Source organism: Suncus etruscus, chromosome 9, assembly GCF_024139225.1.
Source record: "Suncus etruscus isolate mSunEtr1 chromosome 9, mSunEtr1.pri.cur, whole genome shotgun sequence".
In the NCBI taxonomy this organism is placed as follows: domain Eukaryota; kingdom Metazoa; phylum Chordata; class Mammalia; order Eulipotyphla; family Soricidae; genus Suncus; species Suncus etruscus.
Window position 1 is genome coordinate 102,214,939 of NC_064856.1, and position 27,501 is coordinate 102,242,439.

The 27,501-nt window shown below is 36.1% G+C and overlaps 3 protein-coding genes across 3 annotated transcripts in view; all 3 read right to left on the reverse strand.

The window, feature by feature from the left end:
- SSRP1 (structure specific recognition protein 1) overlaps nucleotides 1-27,501 on the reverse strand; it is a 1,220,984-nt gene that overhangs the window by 1,173,365 nt on the left and 20,118 nt on the right. The gene's annotated exons all lie outside the window — the stretch shown is intronic.
- On the reverse strand, nucleotides 674-1,627 carry LOC126017711 (olfactory receptor 5B17-like). Its single transcript, XM_049779763.1, has one exon. It carries the CDS (start codon nucleotides 1,625-1,627, stop codon nucleotides 674-676), a length of 954 nt encoding a protein of 317 aa, XP_049635720.1.
- LOC126017742 (olfactory receptor 5B3-like) lies at nucleotides 11,646-12,584 on the reverse strand. The gene has a single exon (XM_049779795.1). It carries the CDS (start codon nucleotides 12,582-12,584, stop codon nucleotides 11,646-11,648), a length of 939 nt encoding a protein of 312 aa, XP_049635752.1.

Genomic DNA, 27,501 nt, shown 5'->3' on the forward strand with positions numbered 1-27,501 from the left:
TTGGGGAATAGAATGGAACCATGAAAAGCAGTGCTAGTAAAAGGGCGATAATATATGTGTGTTACATAAGTGTCAACAAGGAAAAATTTCAAACTATTCCTTTTGGGGGGGGCAGATTTGGCAGTGTTCAGAGATTACTCCTGGCTCTGTGCTCAGAAACTACCCCCTGGTGGGTGTGGGGGACCATATTTGATGTCAGAGATCAAACCTGAGTAGGCCACATGCAAAGCAAATGCCCTACCCACTGTGATATCTCTCCAGCCCCTCAAATTATTTCTAACAAATAGTAATAATTAAGTCTACATCTTAATATACAATGAAACATAAAGTTAAAGTAGAATATCCTACTATTTCCCCCACTTTTAGTAGATGCACTATGCTATTACTATTTGGAAATTTTAATGCTGGAGTTTTTTTCTTACAAGACCACTCACTCATAGCAACTAAATAGCAATTTATTAAAATGCAGTAATTATTTTTATGTGAAAAAATTATGTCTTAACATGCATTCTAAATGAAATAAAATATTTCAATATGATATTTTTTTGGACTAGAGCTTCTTGAACTTGTTCCAAAGTTAAATACATGCTATTTGCCAAAGTAAACGAATAGAGTCTAAGTAATCTATACTTATGATCTGGCATATAAAATAAACTTTGTATGTTAGACATTGTTAGAGCTCTAAACCTAGAGAATATTTTGCCTTCTCTGCAACCTTTGTGATAGCATTCTTTATCTCTTTATTCCTCAGGCTGTAGACCACAGGGTTCAGCATGGGAATGAGCATAGTATAGAACACAGATGCAATTTTAGCTGTGTCCATGGAATGACTGGAACTGGGCTGTAAGTACATGACCATGACTGTTCCATAAAATATGGAAACTGCGATGAGGTGAGAAGCACACGTAGAAAAAGCCTTCTGGTATCCCTTGGCTGAATGCATCTTCAAAATGGTGATGAAGATGAGCAGGTAAGAAATCAAAATAACAACAATGCCAAACAAGATATAAACGCTTGAGAAAAGAAGAAGCACCAGCTCACTGAAGTCTTTATTGGAACAACTCAAACTCATGATTGCTGGAATGTCACAGAAAAAGTGATGCACCACATTGGACATACAAAACGAGAGGGAAAAGGTGTTTCGGGTTTGAATAGCAGCAGTCAGTAAGCCAAAGGCGTAAGAACCAATGACTAGATGCACACACATATTCGTAGTCATGATGGTGGTGTAATGGAGAGCTTTGCACACTGCTGCATAGCGGTCATAGGCCATAGAAGACAACAGAAAATTTTCTGCACTGGCAAAGACTGCAAAAAAGAACATCTGGGCAGCACATGCATTGTGGGAGATGATCTTGCCTCCTTTTAGAAACCCAGCTATCACCTTTGGAGTGACTGTTGAGGAGTAACAAAAGTCCACCAGAGAGAGGTTGCTGAGGAAAAAGTACATGGGGATGTGGAGACGAGAGTCCAGCAGGATCAACATGACCATACCCAGGTTCCCTATCAAGGTGATGAGGTAGATGAGGGTGAACACTATGAAGAGAGGCACCTGCAGTTCTGGGGCATCAGTGAGTCCTAGCAGAATGAATTCAGTCACTTCTGTGTTATTCTTCATGGACATCATTTTAGAATCACAAGATAGTGTTCTGAAGCAAGGAGAAGCCAAAAAAATACTTTGGTGAGCAAATATGTTTCACAGAAACTGAAATGTACAAGCAATAATTTTATTAGAATAAAAATTCATTTTTCCATCTTATTCATTTCTAAGGCATAGAATTTAGTCTTCTCTCTATAATCCTATTTTTAAGGTAGCAGGATTTTAATGGGCTTTCTTCCCAACCCTTTAAAAAATTTATATCTGTGTATAAAGTTACAGAGTTAATGAGTTTTAGAAATTTAATTACCTAGAATGAAGTCATCTTCTAAATCTTATCTTTTGCATGTTTTACCATATTCTCATCTAATCTGCATATGCAGGTGCTGGTACTTTAAATATATATATATATTCATTTAATTGCCTCTTCAAGTTTACTTAAATTCTTACCCAATTTACTTGTTGTGAAGAATTGAGAATTTGAGTAATGAGTAACAGATTACAGAGCTATTAATGCAAAAGCTACTGGGCAGAGAGATTAAGTAGTAGCTCATGTAACTAACATGAGAACAACTTCCTCATCAATTCCTAGTGCCAGAAAACTGGGTGTGTCTGATAGTGCCAGAGCACTGCTTCTCTCTGAGTACCACATTGGCCTTCCTGACAATGACCTGTCAGTGCATCACTGGGAGTGGCCCTGAGAGTGGGTACAGCCCTTATCCCACCTTGCCACATTCCTCAGTGTGACTACTATGGGGAAAAAGGACATGCATAGGCATAGGCTCCATCTTGTATTTCTCCAATTTTAATCTTAACAGCCTAATTGCTATACAGAAGTCATTGCTATAAAATTATAAATCAATTGCTCATAACAGAACTTAACATAAAAATAATCTAACTCTGTTGGGGAGCTTATCCATTTTGTCAATGACTGAAACCCAAACACAATCATGTATGTAATCAAGGTGTTTAAATAAAATATAAAAAAAATAATCTAACCCCATCAAAAAATGGTGAGAAGAAATTAACATTTTCTCAAAGAAGAAATGCATATGACCAAAAGGCAAATGAAAATATGCTCCACATCACTAATCATCAGGGAGATGCAAATCAAAACAACAATGAGGTATCGTCTCATGCCACTGAGACTGGCACACATAACAACAAAAATCCAGTGTTGGCCTGAATGTGGAAAGGGACTTTCATTCACTGCTGTTGGAAATGCCTTCAAGTACTATGACTAGCTTTCTAGTCAGACTGTTTCAGGAAACTATAAATATTCCTCAAAAAACTGAAAATTGAGCTCCCATGTAATCCAGCAATATCACTCCTAGCGATATACTCTAGGAACACAAAAGCACAATATAAAAATGCCCTCTGACCCCTATGCTCACTGCAGCACTATTTAAAATAGCCAGAATTGAAATAACCCAGATGCCCAACAAAAGATGAGTGGCTAAAGAAAGTATGGTACATGTATACACAATGAAATACTATGCAGCTGTTAGGAAAAATGAAGTCATAAAATTTGCCTATATGTGTATGGACATGTAGACTATTATACTGAGTGAAGTGAGCCAGAGAGAGGGATAGACAGAAAAGTCTCACTCATCTGTGGGATATAAGAAAAATAAAAGATAGTATGCCAGAGCCAATAGAGATGAGAGCCAGGAGGAACAGGTCATGACATAAAGCTTGCCACAAAGAGCAGTGAGTACAGTTAGAGCACTAACTACAAATGACAACTACCATGACAATGATAGTGAGTGAGAGAGAGAGATATAGAGAGAGAAAGAGAGAGAGGCAGAATGCCTGTCTCAGAGACAGGCAGGGGGTTAGGGGTTGAGGAGGGAAAATTCTACACTAAGTGATTATTGCAAGGTGCAAAGCAATGCATAAAAACAGCACAATGTGGATCTTAAACACAATCTTGCTGAGTACTATTTATATTGATATTACAAGGGGAGATCAGTGGTATCAACATTGATTTTGAGAACAGTCAGTTTTTAGTGGTCAAATGATGAGTTTTAAAAGCCTGCCCCTTTAATCTTGATTTTATTGGATTTTGTTATGCATGTTTCTCCCAAAATATTTTGTATTTCTCTATACTTCTTATTCAAGTACTCAAGTGTGTGTCTCATTTTGATTGAGAACTTAGAAATATTCTAATTTTCTCTTTGTTAAACTGATCTGTGAGATCTACATATTTTCATACATTCAAATGAAGATATTAATGAATATATGGTATTGATATATAGGGTATAAATGAAGGCACAGAAAGCTGATATTAATTGGTGATATCTATTTAATTAATTACATATCTGTCTTTTTAGTAGAAGTCTGGTAAAAGACATATCATTTGAAATCAACTGTTCTTCATGTCTTATTCCTGACTTTTAAAGCTATTTTATATAGGGGCCGGGCGGTGGCGCTAAAGGTAAGGTGCCTGCCTTGCCTGCGCTAGCCTCGGACGGACCGCGGTTCGATTCCCCCGGTGTCCCATATGGTCCCCCAAGCCAGGAGCGATTTCTGAGCGCATAGCCAGGAGTAACCCCTGAGCATTACCGGGTGTGGCCCAAAAACCAAAAAAAAAAAAAAAAAGCTATTTTATATCATGTCTTTACCATAAGTTGTTGCAGTCATAGTCCACATTAATTAATAAAAAAAGTTAATATCATGTGACATCATTGATATTATATACTGTGTTAAATAAAACTATAATATTAATACAAATTGTTATTCATATGAATAATAACTGATATAAAATAAAATTGCTTAGCCTTTCCTCTTATGTATAAGCCTCTAAGTTGTAGTGATAGTTATGAGATTATAGATTATATTGAAGATGAAAAAATAGAATATAGGCAGATATAGATAAATAACAGCTATATATTATATATGTATTGTACATATATATGTTTAAGTTAGAGTTAATAAAAGGAAAATTTGTGAGTTGAAGTGTCTTATTTAGCCTTGCTTAGTAAAAGATAGCTAAATTACCGATCCAAGTCTAATTTTTCACAAAATCTGTGCCTTTATTCACTATCCTGTCAGAATTTCTAGATCATCAAGTAATATAAAGGAAAAGCTTGGAGGAAAACATAGCTAAAATCAAGTAAAAGTTTTGCTAGTCTTTCATAGTTTTTTTTTTTGTTGTTGTTTTGGTTTTTGGGTCACACCTGGCAGTTCTCAGGGGTTATTCCTGGCTCCATGCTCAGAAATTGCTCCTGGCAGGCACGGGGGACCATATGGGATGCTGGGATTTGAACTGATGACCTCCTGCATGAAAGCCAAACGCCTTACCTCCATGCTATCTCTCCGGCCCCGAGTCTTTCATAGTTTAAAGTGTATCCCTCTTATACTGTGAGCTAGCCCTTCAATGACAACTCAACACATGCATAGTGACTATTAGAAAACCAGAGACATTATGAAGTTCGCCACAAAGAGTGGTGAGTGCAGTTAGAGAAATAACCACACTAACAACTACCATGACAATGTTAATGAGTAAGAGAAGTAGAATGCCTGTCTCGAATGCAGGCAGGAGGTGGAGAAGGAGGGATATTGGGGGCATTGGTGGTGGGAATGTTGCCCTGGTAAATAGGGGGTATTCTTTGTATGACTGAAACCCAACTACAATCATGTTTGTAATCACAGTGTTTAAATAAACACATTATATAAAATGCACTCATTCTGAAAAAAAAATGGAAAACAAACAACGAAATGAACCAAAAATAGGCAGATGAAAGTAAATAATAAAGCTTCAAGTAGAAATAAATGACTGTAAATCAAAAAAATATGAAAAATAGATGAAAGCAATTGGTTTTTTTTGAAAAAAATAAACAAGATTGATAAATCATTAGGAAAAAATAGAATACCAGTGAGCATAATATCATTAATGACAGGATTTGGCTCATCATGGTAAGGAAAATATCATATTTGATAATCATCACTGTTCTATTTACAGAATAAATTTTAAAAAAAAACCTCTTATTTGTCTCTCCTGTCTCAAACCCCATCAGGATAGGAGCCAAATGCAGAGATGGACATAAAGATTGATTAGTATGAAGTGGTTTGTCTACTCAGCATCTCTCTGACCCAATCCATGCAGGCATTTATTTTCCCAAACAATGAATAATTTAATTTAAAATATACAAGACTCTGCCTAAATTCAAGTCCTAGCTCTATATCAAGGTTTCATAGGAAAGAAGTTCCAATAGTCAAATATGAGTTTAGAAACTCACAGAATGTTCCTTGCCATTTATTTTGGTCTGAATAATGCTGCTTACTATATATGTATATCGATTATAAAACTTACCTTTTTCCTTAAAAAGAAAGTGAAGGCAATTCTGAAATGTGAGTCTGGCCTCATAAATTCATTCCTGGAAAGAATGTATAAGAACTCCGAATAAAAACCTCATGTACTAATTAAATAGTGCCACGATAACAGAAGTTTAAAGTGATGTTCAAAAAAGGTCATCAACATGAAGCTAATAATCCTGATTTTCTGCGCTATTTTACCCTGGACTCATAAAATTATTTACATTCTGATCATTTCAGTTCCCCTATTTTTGACTAAGAGAATTTAAAAAAATATATAACACTTTCACAGGATTTTCTTTGTGATTATAAAATGAGAGTGAATCTATTAAAGTGTTTAAGTTTTTAACATCAATCAGTTTAATTTTATCATAATATTCTGTGTAGTTGCAGACTCACCAATACTCAGCTTAAGGAAAAATTGATGATGATTTAGAATCTTAGTATTCATGTCAGTAAGCAATAATGAAATGGGTTGTATTAGACTTTGGTCCTTTTAAAATAATGTTGGCCAAATCATGATCAATTTTAGAGCTTAATAAATGAGAACATGGAAACAATGTGCAGTCTTAGAACTCTCAAGGGTTCATGGCCCTTGTGAGGACAATCATTACTCTTTGTCTAATTTATATAGGAAAGAAACAAACTGTGCAGGGAAATAAAGGGATATATTGAGTATTACTTATAGATATATCTGTAGTCTTATTGTCTTCCTTTTCTACACCATTTAAAAATGATAATTATATATATTATATAATATATATATCGATATATATAGAGAGAGTTATTTTTTGTTTCATTTGCACTAGTTATTTATTTTTCTTTCTCCTTTATTGAGACATAGTTGACACACATCACTGTACAGGTTTAAGCTAATTACATGATGGTCTGGTGTTTTTATATTGTGATGATCTTACATCAATAGTTTTGGCTAACATGTGTCCTTTTATATAGACAAAACAAAAAATTAAAACAATTGCAAAAATTATGCTCATACTGAAATCATTATGATTCAGTGTCAGAAACTTTGAGTACCTCATGCAGCATTGTTATCTAAGTCATGCTATTATTCATTGCATCCTTATTTATCTTAGAACAAAAAGCTTATATTTTTTATTCTCATTACCCACAATCACACTCTCCACATTAAAAAAATCACAAGTAATATGTCTTTTGCTCTGAGCTTTTTTATATTCCATATATACAGTAGATCATACACTATCTTTGTCTGACTTACACTGCTTAACATAACACCCTTGAGGTTCATCCATGTTGTCACAAGTGGAAGATTTTCAGATTTTTAACTTGTCGGATTGCATATATGTGTATATACCAGTTTATCCATCAGTTGGCACATCCATCAATGGAGAGACAATAGGTTTTTAAAACATGACTTGGCTATTGTGAAAAATAATGCTGCTATAAACATAAGGTTAAAGATACCCTTTTGGGGCCAGAGCACAAGTGATAGGGCATTTGCCTTGCACACTCTAACCGAGGACAAACCGTGGTTACATCCCCCAGCATCCCATATGGTCCCTCAAGCCAGGAGTGATTTCTGAGCGCATAGCCAGGAGTAACCCCTGAGTGTTACCGGGTGTGGCCCAAAAAGCAAAAGTATACCAAAATAAAGATACCCTCTTACGTTATTGTTTCATTTGTATATATTAAGAGAAATGTAATAGTGGTAGCATATCATAAGTATATATATATATATTAATGACTTCGATACTGTTTTCTACTGTCTGCAGCAATTTACAGAATGACTGATGGTGTTCATAGCTTCTTTTTCTCCACATAATTACATTTTTAATATCTTGCCTTTTGGGGGGCCACACCCAGTAATATTCAGGAGTTATTCTTAGCTCTTCACTCAGGAGTTATTTCTGATTACGAAACCAGGATTAATTTATTTTGGGTGAGGCCCTCAAATAAAACAAAACAAATAAAAGAAATTACTCCTGGCAGGCTAGGCACCATGTGGGATGCCAGATCAAACTCAGGTTGACTGCGTAGAAAGCAAAAGCCCTACGCATTGAACTATCACTCCAACCCCTATGTAATATCTTGTCTTTTAAGGTTACAAAGTATTAAGGTTAAAGGTATTGGTTAATATTGGTTAAAGGTATTGGTTAATATTGATTAAAGGTATTGGTTAATTGAGTTCATACTATTAACTCGGGCTTTCTTGGTCTGGAGATGAGGGATAATATAGAAAAATATTTTAAATTTTGAAAAGATACATACAGCACAGATACATATTTCCTGCTTCTGTCAAAATCACTCAGCATTTAAATCTTGACTTTTAAATAGAAACCTTCCATTTAAATTTTTAGATTCTGGGGCTAGAGTGATAGTACTGTGATAGCCTTCTACTGGCTGACCAAAGTTTGATCCCTGGCATCTCATTGGTATGCTAATCCTGAGTGCAGAGTCAAGAGTAAGCCTGAGTCTTATTGGGTGAGAACCAAACATTCCATCCATCACCCTCCACCCCCAGAAAAATTTAGATTCTCTATAGATATCATTGGTGCTGAGATATATTTGGAATGCACATGGGTGAGCAAGTAGTGCAAGGTAATTAAGTGTTCATTTATTCAAAATTAAGCTATAACAAAGAATACAGAAGTTAACTGAAATAACAAAATAGCATTGAGAGTGGGACAGTTACAGCAAAGAAATAAAGTCCTTATATTGTTTATTAGCTCTGATAAAAATTGACAAATGAAAAATACAAAAGTAAATTGAGTAAATAAATGAGAGAAACTAGATAAGTCTTGCCCACAGAAGAACTCTAAGTATTTAAATATTGCTTACTTCAAGATGTAAAAGTTAGTTCTCATACTTGAGTATAGATTTATAGAAAATTTATATTATGAATCATAAACTACAGTAATCATTAAGAGTTTTAAGATTCAATCCATAGTTGGATTCAATATTATTTTATTCATTCTTTTAGTAGTGTTTTTTATCATATACAATGAAACAGCTTATCATTTAAGTACTTAGGATTCTATTAAAAATGAACTGATAAGGCCAGAGTTCTTTTGGAATATCTTATAGATGGAGCAGAGAGACAATAAATAAGTCAACAGAAAGGTTCTTTTATGCCTACTATACATGTATTTTGGTCCATAAATACTATGAAAGATTGCTTAATGGAAGAATGATGTAGATGGTGAATAAAGAGTGACTAATTTACTAATTCACAAAAGAAAATCCTGTTTAAGTAACATTAAAGACCTTGATCAAGAGACCAAAGTAATCGTACAGTGGATAGGGCATTTGCCTTGCATGTGGTTGACCTGGGATTAATCTTGAGCTTCCCATATAATTTCCTAATCCCACCAGGAGAGATTCCTGAGCACAGACCCAAGAGTAAGCCATGAGCACCACCAAGTGTTTCCAAAAACAAACCAAAAAAAGAGTTTATCAAGTAAGAGAACATCCAACATGGGTAAGAGTAAGTATAAATGCCCCAAAGCAGAAATTGTTGTCAGATTGGAATTGTCAGATTATGAAGATATAGGAGAAAATAACTATCAGTGCAGGGCACAAGTGTTCAGGCATGATGAAAGATAATTAAATTCAACAAAAGTAAAATAGCAACATCAGTCATTGAAAAGAATCTCCACATACCAAATGAATGTATGGTATAGTAAAAAATAATAGTAATGCCTGAATAATTTTTACGATTTATTCTTCCAGCTTATTTTTTCCACTTTGAGTTTTATTTTATTTTTTCTTTCTTAATAATTTTTATTGTGATCAACGTGAATTACAAGTCTTTCACAGTAATATTTAAAGTACATACATAGTGACATTGAATCATGGGTATTCCCACCACCAGTGTTGTCCTTCCTCCAAACCAGTTCCCATCTTATTTTTTGTTTGTTTGTTTGTTTTGGGGAGCCCACACCCAGTGACGTTCAGGGGTTACTCCTGGTTATGCTCTCAGAAATCTCTCCTGGCTGGGGGGGCGGGGGGATCATATGGGATGGCAGGGGATTGAACCACTGTCCATCCTACGCTAGAGCGGGCAAGGCAGATGCCTTACTGCTAGCTAGCCCCACCACTATGCTCCCCATCTTACTTTTAATGTTCATATTTTAAAACAATTTATTGAGACCATTGTGAATTACAAGTCTTTCACAGTTGTATTTCAGGCATACTGTGACAGTGAATTAGGGCTGTTCCCACCACTATTGTTGACTTCCCTCCAACATAGTTCAAAGCATCCCATACTTTCACTTAGGAAGTACTCAGAGTACTGCACTCAAGAATCACGACTGGTAATTCTTAGAGGGCCATATAGGGATGTTGGAGACTGAATATGAATCTGCTGCAAGTATGGTAGTTACCTTACCTGCTGTACTCAGTGTCAGGTTCCAAGTCAGAAATAATTTTAGAAGCTATACTTGTGTGCCTCTTAAATATTGAGAGGTAGAAACTCACTTCAAAACAAATAAAAAGAACTCACTTATAGTATTGTCATTTATATGTCAAATAGCATAGATAATTATCAAATGGTGAATAGTGTACATTACTTTATTCTAAAAGGATTACTAATTACTAATTCTAAAAGGACTCAGAACAGCATTAAAATAAGGAATAAGGAAATCAGTAGGAAGCATAGTACATATTTAAATTGTTTTGCTGAAGTTAAGTATCTTTATTACCATCACCAAAAAGCCCCAGCAGCATTCCATTTTTTTCTAGCAAATTTCCCACTACCTTTTTATATTTTCTCATGGAACCCATGTATATATATCTAACCGCTGACTCATTTGTGTCCCTTTTCACATGTATCTTCATTGACATCTTTAAAGTAGTTAGTATAAAATGATAAAACAATGTCTTTAATAAGGTATTTGACAAGAAATTATCAAGATAGTATATCAAGTATTTTATTTTGTTTTAATAAAAAGTATTTTATTTTATAAAATCAAGTATTTTATTTTAGACTATAGATAGATGGATAGATAGATAGATAGATAGATAGATAGATAGATAGATAGATAGATAGATAGATAGATAGCTTCCTTTTTTGGGTATAAGAGAACTTTGGCCAGGTAAAAAATTCAAGGGCTGAATTTTACTCTGGCCTTAATGAAACAGGATAGGGCAGTGGTTCTCAACTAGTGGGGCACGCCGCCCAGTGGGGGCACGAGGCTCCATAAAGGGGGTCGCATTTGACCTCGGCAAACACTATCATAACAAGCTAAGCCCCCTGTTTATGTCTCTGTATGTCTCTGGAGCTGAGAGTTGCTGTGTCCTGCTTCAAACCCCGCTTCGAAAAGCTATGCATTGCAAAACGTGCTCATTGTAGCCATTAATCCAGACATCACCTCTGATTAAAAATTAGCTCAAATTATTTTATATATTTTTGTTTTACAGATTAAATATTTTTAAATAAAGATACTATTTACAGTCTCGCGGGGGGAGGCGCAAAAATATTTTCTTTTTCCTAGGGGGGACATGACAGAAAATAATTGAGAAGCATTGGGATAGGAGGAGAAGAGATAGTATAGCATGTAGGACACTTGCCCTACACACGTAGTCGATCCAGGTTTGATCCCTCAACCTTCTTGAGTCTCACCAGATATGAACAGTCAGCACAGACCTGGAATAAGCCTACAGCATCTCTGGATGAAGCCCAAAATAATAATGATGATGATAATAATAATAATAATAATAATAATAAATACTTTGTGCATATTGTAGATTAAAATCACAACCCTAAGGACATTTTGGCGTCTAAAACAACCTTCATAAATGCATTCTTGACCTCCTTGTTCCTCAGACTGTAGACTATAGGGTTCAGCATAGGGATAATCATGGTGTAGAACACAGATGCCATTTTGTCTGTGTCCATGGAATGGCTGGAACTTGGCTGCAAATACATGAAGATAATTGTCCCATAGAAGATAGAAACTGCGACAAAGTGGGAAGCACACGTGGATAGAGCCTTCTGATACCCGGCTGATGAGCGCATCTTTAAAATAGTGATGAATATAAATGTGTAGGATGTCAAGATAATCAGGAGAGCAAAAAATATATTGAAGCTCACCACAGAAACAAGAACCAGCTCACTCACACTTCTATCAGAGCAAGAGAGAACCAGGACTGCTGGAATGTCACAGAAAAAGTGGTGGACCACATTGGACTTGCAGAAAGAGAGACTGAATGTATCCCCAATGTGGATAGAGGCATTCACAAAACCACAGATATAAGAGCCTGTTGCAAGACAAGCGCAAACACATGTCGTCATGGTCGTGGTGTAATGTAAGGGTCTACAGACTGCCGCAAAGCGGTCAAAAGCCATTGAAGCCAAGAGGTAGTTTTCCACAGTGGCAAATGCTACAAAAAAGAACATTTGAGCAGCACATGCATTGTAAGAGATGACCTTGTCTCCAATAAGAAATCCAGACATGACAGAGGGAGTGACAGCTGTCGAGTAAAAAAAGTCCACCAGAGACAGGTTACTGAGGAAAAAGTACATGGGAGTATAGAGACGAGAGTCCAACAGAATCAACATGATCATTCCCAGGTTCCCAATCAGAGTGATGAGGTAGATGAGGGTGAACAATATGAAGAGAGGAACCTGCAGTTCTGGAGCATCAGTTAGTCCTAGCAGAATGAATTCAGTCACTTCTGTTTTGTTCTTCATCAGTATTGAAGTCACCAGAGTCTTTTAGGCTATGGAAGAAAAAAAAACAGTGTTAAGCAAAAAAAAAAAAAAATTGAATTGAATATTGTAGATATATTATTTTTCTCTTACAGCAACAACTCGTTTTCCAAAAATTTGAAGATAAACATTAAGTCTTATGCTATACAAAAATATAGACATACTGATGTTGAATCTGAAAAATTAGACCTAAATCATTTCTTCAACTTTTAAATTTGAAAGTTTGTAGACTGAAATATAAAAGTGTGTATAATGTTTTATCAAGAATTAATCTGCTGGGGCCGGAGAGATAGCATGGAGGTAAGGTGTTTACCTTTCATGCAGAAGGTCATCAGTTCAAATCCCGGCGTCCCATATGGTCCCCCATGTCTGCCAGGATCAATTTCTGAGCACGGAGCCAGGAAAAACCCCTGAGCACTGCCGGGTGTGACCCAAAAACCACACACACAAAAAAAGAATTAATCTGCCAATTCACTTTTTAATTCCTAGTAAAAAAAAAAAACACTTTAATAAACCAAAGGCTGTATTAGACAAATTAAATATGTATTTTCTTTGGTTTTTTGGGCCATACCCGGTGACTCTCAGGGATTATTCCTGGCTATGTGCTCAGAAATCGCTCCTGGCTTGGTACCATATGGGACACCCAGGGACCAAACCACGGTCTGTCCTAGGTTAGCCATGTGCAAGGCTAAATATGTAATTTATAAGTTTGATCATAAATAATACTAATTTTTGTTCTAATATAGTACAGAAATGTCTTAGTTTTATGCATTTTTCTTTTGATGAATTTTAACTTGCTTTCTTAATTAATGGCACTGAATTATTGAAGTAGTCTTTGAAGTCATTATCAGGAACAGTTTTGTTTTTCTTAATATACTTCATGTGTTTTAATACAATTATAAGGTCTTTAATACATTTTATTTATGGTATGATATAGGGATCCTGCTCAATATTTTTGTATGTAACTAACTGGACTTTCCAACAATATTTGAAGAGGTTCTTATTGCTCCTCTTCATACTTTGTTGTCAGTTAGTTTTTCATATAAAGAGGGTTTATTTTTTTGTCTCCCAGTTCTATCCTATTCATTTGACAGTCTGCCTTTAGTCTGGCACTATGCTGTTTTGATTACTAAAGATTTAGAGTATAATCTAAATCTGGAAATAGAAAAGTATCCCATTTTCTATTCAGAAAATTTTGTTGCCCCATATAAATATTAGTTTCATCCATGCTTGAAAAAGCCAAAAGAATTTATAATAAAACCTGCATCAAATCAAAGAATCTGTATGGTGTTTTAAGTAGGATGTTAAGTCTAATCCTTCTGATCTATGGACAAAAACTATGATTTTCATTTAATGTGTCTTCTGCTATTTCTTTCTCTTTTTTTTTATTTTTGGGTCACACCCAACAATGGTCACACTCCTAGCTCTATGCTCAGAAATCGCTCCTGGCAGGCTTAGGAGACCATATGGGATGCCAGGATTTGAACCACTGACCTTCTGCATGCAAGGCAATTACATTACTTCCATGCTATCTATCCAGCCCCATTTTCTGCTATTTCTTTTAGTAGATATTTAAATTTATTTATTTATTTTATTTATTTTGGTTTTTGGGTCACACCCAAGGGCCCTCAGGGGTTACTCCTGGCTTCATGCTCAGGGATTCGAACCACCTTCCTTCTGTATGCAAAGCAAACGCCTTACCTCCCTGCTATCTCTCCAGCCCCTTAAATTTTTTTTTGTTTTGTTTTTTGTTTTTTGTTTTTTTTTGTTTTTTGGGTCACACCCGGCAGTGCTCAGGGGTGACTCCTGGCTGTCTGCTCAGAAATAGCTCCTGGCAGGCACGGGGGACCATATGGGACACCGGGATTCGAACCAACCACCTTTGGTCCTGGATCAGCTGCTTGCAAGGCAAACGCCGCTGTGCTATCTCTCTGGGCCCCCCCTTAAATTTTTATTTGTATAAGTTTTTCACACTTTTAGTATAAGTTTTCACATTTTTTGTTTTCAAAGGCACTTGATCTAGGGGAAATAATCCCAATTATGATTTTTTAATTTAACTTTAATTTACCTCATTGTTATTATATATACATGTCCCAAGTTTCTGCATGATTATTTTTGTAGCTTCCTGCATTACTACATGGGCTTTTTTCTAGTTTTTTAATAACATTCTCCTTTGTTTGTTTGTTTGTTTGTTTTGTTTTGGGGCCACACCTGGTGATGCTCAGGGTTTACTTTTGGCTATGTGCTCAGAAATCGCTCCTGGCATGGGGGACCATCTAGGACGCTGGGAGATTGAACAGTGGTCTGTCCTAAGTCAGCACATGCAAGGCAAACGCCCTACCCCTTGTACCACCGCTCCGGCCCCTTTAATAACATTCTTAAGTGTTCCTATTGTTTGTAGAACCATAACATTTTCAAATAATAATAGTTTGATGTCTTTTCAAATATGAATTTCTTTAATATCTCCTTCTTGCTTCATTGTCTTGTGAAGCCTTCCAGTGCACTGTTAAAAGATAGTGATGAGAGCAGACAGATTTTGTCTAGTGCTAAATCTTAGAGGAAAGGCTTTCCAATTTTCAACATTAAGAATGATTTAAATAGACACTCTACTAAGAAGGAGAAAATATTCACTTGCCATACATATAACAAAACTTAACAACTGCAAATTCAACGACACCATTAAAACAAAGTAAGAGATGGGGCCTGAAAGGTGACGCAGCGGTAAGATGTTTGCTTCGCATGCTTCTGACCCAGAACAGACCATGGTTCAATCTCCTAGCATTCCATTTGGTCCCCCAAGCCAGGAGTGATTTCTGAGCGCATAGCCAGGAGTAACCCCTGAGCATCACCGGGTGTGGCCCAAAAAGAAACAAACAAAAAAAAAGTAGGAGGATCTGAAGAAACGTTGACTCGAAGAAGACATACAGATGGGGAGTGAGTATATAATAAAGTTCTCTCTATAAAGCGTCACCAAAACTATGCAAATAAAATGACAGACATCACCTCATAGAAGTGAGAATAACATACATCATAAAAGGGGGAGACAGTGCTAGTAGGACAGTGAAGGATAAAAATAAAACCCTTTTCCACTGTTTCTGGGAATGTCATGAAATTCAACCTCCATGGAAAACAGTATGAGGAATGCTCAAAAAATTAAGAATCAATTTTTTTAAAACAAAATATACCAAGCTTCCTTATGACTTTGTGATTTTATTTCTTAATATAAAACATTAATACTATATAAATATATTTGTACTCTGCTTTTTGCAGTAGTGCTAGTCTCAATAACTGAGATCTAGAAACAAAAAATGTACTCAAGAATAGAGAAGAGGCTGGAGTGATAACACAGCAGCAGAATGTTTGCCTTGCATGCAACCCTGGTTCAATCCCTGCCATTCCATATGATCCCCTGACCCTGCCAAGAGTGATTTTGAGCACAGAGCAAGGAGTAATCAATCCCTAAATACCACTGGTTGTGGTCCCCAAACAAACAAAAAGAAAGAGTAGATAAAGAAATTATCTAAGTATATATATATATGCAGATATATATATATATATACTTAGCATAATGATATCCAACTATAAGAAAATATTAAATCCTGAAACTTGTTGCTACATAGATGGAACTGAAAGAAGCTGGACTGAACAAAATGATTGAAAGGGGAAGAAGGATAAATACCAAATACTCCATCTCATAAGGAAAATAGAAATAAACATAGTAAGGAAAACAGTGAAAACGACCAATGACAACAGATTCTGTGAATCAATCTCCAAATTTAGTTTGTTTAGGGTGAGGTGAGGGGGTTGAAAGGTGACTGATAAGTTTGATTATGGGTGTGATGGAGCAACATTATATGCCCGAAACTGTGCTATTTTATTTTTTTCTCTTTATTTTTCTTTGGCATCAGTGCTATTTTAAATCACAGTGTTTGTACAAAAAAATGAGGAATCAAATACATGTTATACTTAATTGATTATTCATGTATTATTTAGAATTCAGTATTTTCTATTTAAGTATTTAAATAAATAATTTTGATTTGGCAATTTATGCTTTTCATTGAAGTCACTCTTATTGATTTTGTATTGGAGTGACACTTAGTGATGCTCGGAGCTTATCCCTGTGGAATGCTGGGGATCAAACAAGACAACCTTCCTACCTGCTCTATTATCATCTGGCCTCCTCAAAATCATTCCTTGAATCCATACTCAGTGGTTTCTAAGGACAATGGCCTTAAAATAATTTAAATCTTGGTTAAATTTAAGTTATTTTTATTTCAATTCACAATTAGTTACCATCTCCACTTACTTCCTATAGTGTTTAGAATCCTTCAGTGAAGCAGCAAAGAGATACAAACAGTGTATGTCTTACATATAGTTTATAGACATATAGTGGACGTGGTAGGGTAGCTGGCATCCCCCGATGTGATTGAAATTAAAAATTTATGTAGAGGGGCCGGAGAGGTTGCACGCACCGGTAGGGGGTTTGCCTTGCATGCTACTAAATGCTACTAGAATGGACCACGGTTTGATCCCCAGGCATCCAATATGGCCCCCCAAGCCAGGAGCGATTGCTGAGCGCATAGTCAGGAGCAACACCCTGAGTGGATGTGACCAAAAAACAAAAAACAAAAAACAAAAAAAAAACAAAAAAACTTATGTAGAGTTTACTTACAAGCAGAGGTAGACTGAAGAGAAGACAAGACATTCATTACACAGCTTGGGTCCTGAAATTAGGAGCCTCTCAATCCCAACACTTGCTACCTATCATTAATTGGTCATTTCTAATTCTTATGAATGCGAGTTTTCCATTTTTATCATAAAGATAATTGAGAATTATTTCAGAGTATTATTTTAAAAAATTAGTTCAGGTATTAATCAAAATATGAAGTATGCTTGGTTTGATCTGGAAAGAGCTAGTAATAAGACTAGGATAGAATGATATTTATACTGTGGTGGCAAAATGGGTAGAAACCTAGAGAACTTCAGATAGGGATGAGTTTGGAAGTCATGATGTAATCCTCTCCAACGTGTCTTTGCTCCCTCGAGGCCAGGGAAATATTTTTGTGATTTTCTAGATTTTGTGTGTGTGATTTCCTCTTGTCACTCAATCTAAACATCATTTCTTGTATTAAAGACATCTCATACAACAAAACAGAAACAAAAACAAAAAAAGAAGGGGCCGGAGCAGTGGCTCAGTGGTAGGGTGTTTGTCTTGCATGGAGCTGACCTACGATGGAACACGGTTCCATCTCCCTGTTTCCCATACACCCCAAGCCAGAAGTGATTTCTGAGTGCATAGCCAGGAGTAACCCCAAAAAGACATCTATTCTCATAGCAGAATCACAAAGATTAAGGTTACAAAATTTCTAAGTTGGAGGCTGTTTTTAGCCTGTAGACCTATTGGGAGATGAACACTATGCTGCAAAAATATTTTATTTGAATCATTTGTGATGAGACATTATTTTAAGTATTTTTGGTTAAATGTAAAGCCTTTGTAAAGGCATATGTACCTTGCTAGCTTCATTTTCTTCCTAAAATTTTTCCAACTTTGCGCTAGAAGCCTGTCCCATTTTACCTACAAGAGCACTTTTTACATATGCTATATTCTAGAACCAATAAAAAGGCTTTATTTACAAATGTGCATGTATAAAGGTCGATGATTTTATCATGTTAACCTTAGCATTTATAAAATTCAGTATTTATTAGATGCTCTTAATATACAACTAGAATGAATGTTAAACTGACTTTCAATGTTATCTAATGTCTGTACTTTTATCAGTCATATACAATAACATACAGGAAAAACGGCAGTTACTAAATGTATGTATGTATGTATGTATATATACACGTGTATATATTAATGCACAATATTATAGAAATAAAATGTTGATAGTCATTGATTTTAGAATATCTCAGTGGTTTAAAGATCATTTTATACGTCTGATTTTATAATTTTTGTTTGTTTGTTTTACTTTAAATAATAGAATATGGAATAAAATGAAATTACCAATTTATGGGGCCAGAGTGTTGTTTGCCAGTAGGGTATTTGCCTTGCATGCGGCTGACCCAGGGTGAATGCAGGTTTGATCCCTAGCATCCCATATGGCCCCCCAAAGCCAAGAACATTTTCTGAGTGCAGAGCCAGGAGTAACCCCTGAGCACTGCCAGATGTGGCCCAAAAACAACAACAACAAGAAGAATAGAAATGACCAATTTATCAGCAAGAGCATATCTATTTAAATCTGTGTATGTGTGCATATGTGTGTGATGTTGGATGTATTAAAATAAGGGTATTATTTACCTGAAAGTACTTGGAAGCTGGAAGAATGAAACATTCAATTCAAAATACTGAGCTTGAGTTTTAGAATAACATCTGTAGGATAAAGCAAGAAATACCATTTGAGGACCTGAATCTACCATCTGGTTCTAGCATCCCTAGACCTGGGACTGGAGCAATAGCACAACAGGTAGGGTATTTACCTTGAATGCAATCAACCTGAGTTTTATCCCAGGCATCCCACATTGTGCCTTGGGCCTGTCAAGAGTGTTTACTGAGTGCTTCCAGGTGTGGCCCAAAAACTTGATTAAAATGTAGTGAAAAATAGGGGCTGGAGAGACAGCATGGAGGTAAGGCTTTTGCCTTTCATGCACGACGGTGGTTCGAATCGCAACATCCCATATGGTCCCCTGTGCCTGCCAGGAGAAGTTTCTGAGCATAGACCCAGGAGTAACCCCTGAGCGCTGACAGGTGTGACCTAACCCCCCCAAATAGTAAAAAATAATAAAGATTCTTAGACCATTGAGTCATATCTTTGGCTCCACATATATGTTTTTAGAACTCTCCTTATTTGACATTTACATAGACACTTTTGTGAATTACTTGAAATAGGTAATCACATTATTCTTATTTTGCAAATATGCAGGGATAATACCAGACTCATGAGTGGTCTCAAAACAAACTAAAACAAAAATAACAATATAAAACATATATGAAGTTACAACATTAAAATATATTAATGACTTATTTGTTGGATTTTTTTTCTTACCATAATTGAAGACTCAAGGTAAATCTTTATGTTAAAATAAGACCTCTATAAAGTAAAATATATTAATAGTTTGATGACTAAAAGGTATCACCTCAGACATACAGACTCAGCATGCAAACTGATAGCTCTAAAATGATGCCACAGTGAGGACTACTGTAATATTGAATGTTATTGCTGAGGGATTTGGAGAAAATTATAGAGACTCTGAGCTCTCTGGGAATTTCCCAGTGAGAGTCTGTTCAGAACCTCATCTCACTTTCCCAGGAAAGTAACAATCACATGGTCTGTGGGGACCAATCTACTTTATTATAAACACAACTTTTGTATTACTTGTTATTTCCTTTTTTTAATTTACAACAAATATATGCCTTATATTCAGAAGCATCTGTAACAGTGTATTGCTCTAAAAATGTTGCCAAACTCATGATAAAAATAAGCATTACCGTGTCAAAAATTCATTTAACTATTTCTTTTATAAATTCTCATATAATGCTACTGGCTACCAATGAACTCTACTAACCAATAATATTGCATTTGCGACAATATAATAGAAAATGAGCTCTGAAAATTAGTAATTGTTCATTAAGTATTTAATCTATTCATATTAGTTCCCTATGTTACAAAGAAACTTTTAAAATTATAGAGTAGTGTTCTTTCTGTGGACATCAGAGTTTATTTCTCCTGCTCCACAATTGAAAAATATTTGTGGGGATTTTTATTGTTTGTTAAACACAAGTAAAATTGATGTAAATATTTAGGAGTTTAGTCTTTGTGGAGAGGGAGGTATTGTGTTGGAATTATATACACAGGAAACCACCATTAATAGTAATGAAAATCACAGAAAATAAATTTTTTAAGTTTTAAAAATAAATTTAAATTCCCCATTTAAATTCCAAATAAAATAAAATGCCTACCAACAATGAGTCTAGATTGCTTTTATATCCTTACAGAAGTTGGTACATAAATTTATTTTTCTTTAATTTAATGTAATGTAATTATTATATATAGACTGGCTCAGTGTCTCAAGAATTCAGCTTTTGGTTTTTTGGCTTTGGGGAAGATCTTTTTTTTTTTAAACTGCCACTTACTTTACCACCACATTGTGATTCTTGAAGTGTTTTTCAAGGGAATGATAATGTTCTATATTTTTCTTTGCACTTTTCTCTGAGTATACACTCTCAGGAAGACTTGTATTTTAATGATATTAAATGTAGAATATGTAATGTAGAACAGTGACAGACATTCTGTGCATCTAGGTTGTTGAATTTTATGGGCTTTTTGTCTTCTTTCAAAAACTTCCTGCTTCCTGGAGTAATAATACTGTGGGTAGGACTTGTGCCTTGCATGAGGCAGAACCTGGAATCCCACATGGTCCCTCAAATCTGCAATTCCTGAATGCAGAGACAGGAGTAATCCATGAGTACCTCTAGGTGTGATCCAAAAATAGAAAAAGAGAAGAAGAAAGAAAGAAAAGAAAGAAAGAAAGGAAGGAAGGAAGGAAGGAAGGAAGGAAGGAAGGAAGGAAGGAAGGAAGGAAGGAAGGAAGGAAGGAAGGAAGGAAGGGAGGGAGGGAGGGAGGGAGGGAGGGAGGGAGGGAGGGAGGGAGGGAGGGAGGGAGGGAGGGAGAGAGAGAGAGAGAGAGAGAGAGAGAGAAAGAAGAAAGAAAGAAAGAAAGAAAGAAAGAAAGAAAGAAAGAAAGAAAGAAAGAAAGAAAGAAAGAAAGAAAGAAAGAAAGAAAGAAAGAAAGAAAGAAAGAAAGAAAGAAAGAAAGAAAGAAAGAAAGAAAGAAAGAAAGAAAGAAAGAAAGAAAGAAAGAAAGAAAGAAAGAAAGAAAGCAAGAAGGAAGGAAGGAAGGATCGAAGGAAGGATGGAAGGAAGGAAGGAAGGAAGGAAGGAAGGAAGGAAGGAAGGAAGGAAGGAAGGAAGGAAGGAAGGAAGGAAGGAAGGAAGGAAGGAAGGAAGGAAGGAAGGAAGGAAGGAAGGAAGGAAACAAGAAAACCAAACCCAAAACTCTTCCTGCTTCCTTCTGTAACAAAAATAATAATAATAATAACAGTATCATGTAATCCTTATGGCTTCATCAAGAATGTTAATAATTATTAAAAGTAGAAATCATCAATGTGTAGTGTATATCTAGTGTGCTTTATGGTTAATAATGTTTATAGTTTTCGAAAGCAAGATTATACAAATGAATTACAAATATTATTGTGCTCATGCAATCTATTTCCCCACATATTGCAATCTCAGTAACATTAAACAGAATCAGTGCAAATACTTCTGCGCAGTGGAGGGCTGAAGAAGCATATGATGATGGAAGAAAACACTAGTGTTCAAATGCTTTCTCTGTTGCAATAGTGGTTAAATAGATGTAATGTGATCACAACTATAAAAGTTGGACTTGGGGGGTTAGAGCTATAGCACAGTGGGTAGGGTGTTTGCCTTGCATGTGGCTGACCCAGGTTTGATAGCCTAGTCCCATATGATCCTCTGAGCCTGCCAGCAGTCATTTCTGAGCACAGAACCAGGAATAACCTGAGTACTGCCAGGTGTGGCTCAAAATTTAATAAATATTATTATTATTGTTGTTATACTAATAACAAATAAAACAAAAGTTGAACTTTCATTAAAGTTTGTTTCTAGGTCACTTAATTTTGTTTTTCTTTGGCGGGGGCACACACACCAGCAGAGCTTAAGGTTTCTCCCCTCTCTATGCTCAGGTGTCATGCACAGAAGTACTCAGTAGGCCATATATTGGACAAGGGATTGAACCAAGCAAAACAAGAGCTTTTATATTATCTGTCTAGCTCAGGGGTGGCGAACAAGTTCCATACAAAGAGCCAAAATTTTAAACTGTGAGAGTCAGAGAGCCATACCACTCAGTGACCTGCCAAAGCAAACACACAAAAGCATATACTTTTAACAATAATCTATTAAACACACATTGCATTTTGCCATTTTGAGTCAAAATCCTGCAGTGATGGTGAGGATGTGCTGGGTCCTCCACACTAAGAACTAACGGCAAGATGTGACACAACATGTGACACACGGGTCCCTGCTTCCTGGCCTGTGCAGTTGTTTCCAGGGATGGGAGACGGGAGGAGGCAGCCTGGGGGCGGGACTATGCTCTCAGAGATCTCTCCTCATTGGTCCTTCCTCAGAAGCAGCAGAACAAAATCCAAACTTGGCAAAGAGCCACAGTATACAAAATCATGATAAGAGGCAAAGAGCCGCATTCATTTTGGCCGGGAGCCGCATGTAGCTTGAGAGCCGCGTATCTGCCACCCCTGCTCTAGCTCCTTAAGCTACTATTTACCAACTAATTTAAATCCATGAAAATATTAATCAGTATAGAAAAAGTACTCGAGGCACATGTGTGTTACCAGCTCACACACATGGTGTCTGCATGCTCATATTGCCATCATCTTCCCTTTTGAGATGTGGATTTCAGTACTTTAATTCTGAGACATGTATCAGGGTCTCTCTCTACCATTAAAGAAGTATTCACTTTCTCTCTCTCAATCATTTTTCTTTTTCTTATCCTCTCCTACACTTTCCCAGTACCTTTGAATAAAAACTGTTTTTTCTTCAAAGAAGGAAAAACAAAGGCTGGGGGGTCAGGGGCCAAGTGGTCTCAGATGCATTGGTGGAGAAAAAAAATAAGGACAGAACTAAATATCCAAGCCAAAGTCAATGACAATAGAATCAAGAGGTCTAAACTTTAATCATCTACATTTAAATGGGCCTGTTATACTGGCAGGCCAGGGGGCAAAAGGTGGTGGTATTGGATGCAGTATGGGGTCATTGGTGAAGAAAGGAAGACAATGGTGGTGAAAATGGCCCTGACTCACTGTATATATGAAATTCAACTATAAAGGACTTTAGATCACAATGGTTTCAATAAAATAAAAAAATTAAAAAAATATCATTTGATAAAATTCAGTACACTCTCACAATTTAAAAAAAAACTCAACAAAGTAGGCTTGGAGGGATGTACTTCAACATTAGGCCATATATGCCAATTATATAGGTAACTTTATACTCAATAGTAAAAAATAAGAGTTTTTCCTCTAAGATTTATAATAAGGCTAATATAACCGCTCTTGCCATTCCATTTCAACAAACAATTGAAAATCCTATCTGGAACAATTAGGCAAGAAAAATAAAAAGAAAGGATAGGGGCCAGAGAGAAAGCATGGAGGTAAGGCGTTTGCCTTGCATGCAGAAGGACAGTGGTTCGAATCCCTGCATCTATATAGTGCCCAGAGCCTGCCAGGAACAATTTCTGACTGTAGATCCAGGAGTAACCCCTGAGCACTGCTGGGTGTGACCCCCCCCCAAAAAAAAGAAAGGATAACCAAATATAATTACAAATATTTCTGCCAATGCTTTACCAAGAAGTCAGATCCTTGGCTCCCAGATCTTATATCATACTGAATAAAGTTAGTCAAAAGAAAAGACAAATGCAACACAGTCTCTATCATACATGGAATATGAAGAAACATAGTAAGAAACTAGCAAATAACTGATATCATAGAACCAAGAATTGAATTGATCTACTTAGTGGAGCTCATCTTCGTAGTCAGACAGGAATTTGGAGGAGTGAGGAGTTATCGAAGAAAGAGGGAGTTGAAAAGAGATTAGTCCAGGGATAATAGTGGACACACTTGTAGAGCATGTCATTAGAATGAACTATAATTGACCATATTATAAAATTTTATAGTGATTTATAACAAAGCCTGATCCATTCTTGCTCTCCTCCCAGAACACATAAAATTCATACATTGGCTTGCATTCATGCATTTAAAAATACGTAGATTGACTTTATTAGTTGTTGTTTGTTTTGTCTGTTTTGGGGCAATACTTGGAAGTGTTTGTGACTTATTTCTGGCTCTGATTCTGAGTTCAGTATGCTCTCTTGATAGGTTCTGAAAACCCCATGGGGGTGCCAGAGATCCAACCTAGATTGGCTATGATTAAGACAAACACCATACTGCAATACTATTATTTCAGCCCTTGTTCTTTCACATGAATAATTTCAACTAAAGTGTCTTCAAGGTCACTGATTTTCTTTCTTGATCAAGTAAAATTATAAGCACTCTATTGGATTTTCAGTTGTCACTACATTTTTTGGGTTCAAAATCTTTTTTTAGTAAAAGCAGATTTTACTTGAAAATTCTGAGGAAAGGGAGAGAGAGAAAGAGAGAGAGATGTACTCAAGAGAAATTGAGAAAATCTCCAATGGCAGATAGAATCCCTAGGTACAGAACTTTTCTTTAAAATAATATATCTATTTAAGCACCATAATTGCAAACATATAATTGCAAACATAATTATAGTTGTGTTTCAGTCATAAAAAGAACACCCCCTTTCACCAGTGTAACATTCCCACCACCAATGTCTCCATCTCCCTCCTCCCTCTCCCTGCCTGTATTTGAGATAGGTATTCTACTTCTCTTACTCATTAACATTGTCATGATAGTTGTCAGTGTAGTTATTTCTCTAAGAGCACTCAACACTCTTTGTGATGAGCTTCATATAGTGAGCTGGTCCTTCCAGCCCTCATTTCTATTGTCTCTGGCATTATTATAATAATGTCTTTTATTTTTCTTAAAACCCATAGATTTGGGGCCAGAGTGGTGGTGCAGTGGTAGGGCGTTTGCCTTGCAAGGGGCTGACCTAAAATGGACCACAGTTCGATCCTCTGGTGTCCATATGGTCCCCCAAGCTAGGAGCAATTTCTGAGAGCATAGCCAGGAGTAACCTCTGAGTGTTACAGGGTATGGCCCAAAAAAACAAAACAAATACTTAAAACCCATTAATTAGTGAGACTATTCTGTATTTCTCTCTCTCCCTCTGACTTATTTCACTGAGCATAATAGTTTCCATGTCCATCCATGTGTAGGAAAATTTAATGACTTCATCTCTCCTGAAGGCTCCATAATATTCCATTATATATATATATATATATATATATATATATATATATATATATATATATACATACACACACACACACACACACACACACAGTTTCTTTAGCCATTCATCTGTTGAAGAGAATCTTGGTTGTTTCCAAGATTGGTTGTATAGAGTCTGGCTATTGTAAATAGTGCCACAATGAATATAGGTGTGAGGAAAGCATTTTTGTAGTCCATAAAGGCTGGATAGGACAGCATTCCTGTCAGCAGTGAATGAGAGTTCCTTTCTCTCCACATCCCTGCCAGCACTGAATGTTCTTGTCCTTTGTGATGTGTGCCATTCTCTGTGGCATGAGATGGTTAGATTCAGAACTTCTATATAAATGTTTTTCTTTTTCTCTTTTAATTTAAAGTTTGTTAAGTTATCAATCAGTTATTAACTGATTTTGTTCAGTTACTGGGTTTGTTAGATGTGTCTATTTTTGCAGCTTATTAGATAGATTTTGGGCTCTTGTAAAGGAATTTGACACATTTATTATCTCTTTTCTGCAATTATTAACTAGGTTTGGGGTACTTGTAAAAAGGATTTAGTGCATATGCCATCACTAACTTCATGGATTTGTGGAGAGATTAGGGCTTAGACATTATGTTTACATTATTCTGGTAACAAGTAATGTTTATTTAGTAGAATAAACTAAAAACAATAATCTCAATTTATAAAATAGTAAATTTCTTTTCATACAAAGAGGGACATACTAACACCAAGAGAACACTAAGTAGACAGAAAAAATATATAGTGATTGTTCTAAGATTTATGACAGTGCAGGACATAAGACAAAATTATGTCCCAATATAAAAGAATGAGAATGTGGGGGGGTGGGCAGAGCAGTAGTGCTAGAGGTAAGATGTCTGCCTTGCAAACGCTAGCCTAGGACAGACTGCAGTTTGATCCCAGGCTTCCCATATGGTCCTCCCAAGCCAGGAGCGATTTCTGAGTGCATAGCCAGGAGTAACCCCTGAACATCAACAGGTGTGGCCCAAAAACAAGCAAACAAAAAAAGAATGGCACTGTGTGAATGTAAATGTGTTCGTGAAAAGAAAATTCGAAGGGAAAAGGTACCAGGGAAATGCAGTACATTGGTGGTATAAAAGTTGCACTGGTGGGGGGGTAATACTTTTTTTGGGGGGTGGGGTTTTGGGCCACACACGGTGATGCTCAGGGGTTACTCCTGGCTATATGCTCAGAAATCATTCCTGATTTGGGGGATCATATGGGATGTCAGGGAATTGAATTACGGTATTTCCTAGGCTAGCGCGGGCAAGGCAGATGCCTTATCGCTTGTGCCACCACTCCGGCCCCGGGTTATACATTTTTTGACTAAAACCCAACTAAGAAAATGTCTGTAACCACAGTGTTTAAATTAAGATTATATATTTTTAAGCATCATAACAGAAAACCCTAAGCTACATTTATTTATTTTATTTATTATTATTTTTATTTATTACATTTATTTATAAATATACCCTAAGATACATTTATTCCAAGTCCAGCAATCAGCAATAAATATTAATGATTCAGGAATCCAAGGATAATGGGACCTTATATTTACATGCCGAGCTCAGCAAGATTCTCAATGAATACTACAGAAAAAAATATTCTCTTGGTTTTCTATGAGAAGGAGGTGGACAGAATCATTGGCAATATACCATAGCACTTTATTCTTCTCACTAAGCATGTCTTATGAGAACCAAATCTGATCTTTTTTCTGATTTATGGTATTTTATTTTATTTTTTAAATTATATATTTAAGAACCATGATTACAAGCATGTTTGTAGTTGGGTTTTAGTCATAAAAAGATCATGCTCTTCATCATTGCAACATTCCCAATGTTGCAGCAATGCCCCCCTGACCCCTTCTCTCCCAAACCCTGCCT

Excerpts from the sequence above, each read along its gene's own strand:
- LOC126017711 (XM_049779763.1), bottom strand. The coding sequence starts at position 1,627 with ATGATGTCCATGAAGAATAACACAGAAGTGACTGAATTCATTCTGCTA.
- LOC126017742 (XM_049779795.1), bottom strand. The coding sequence starts at position 12,584 with ATGAAGAACAAAACAGAAGTGACTGAATTCATTCTGCTAGGACTAACT.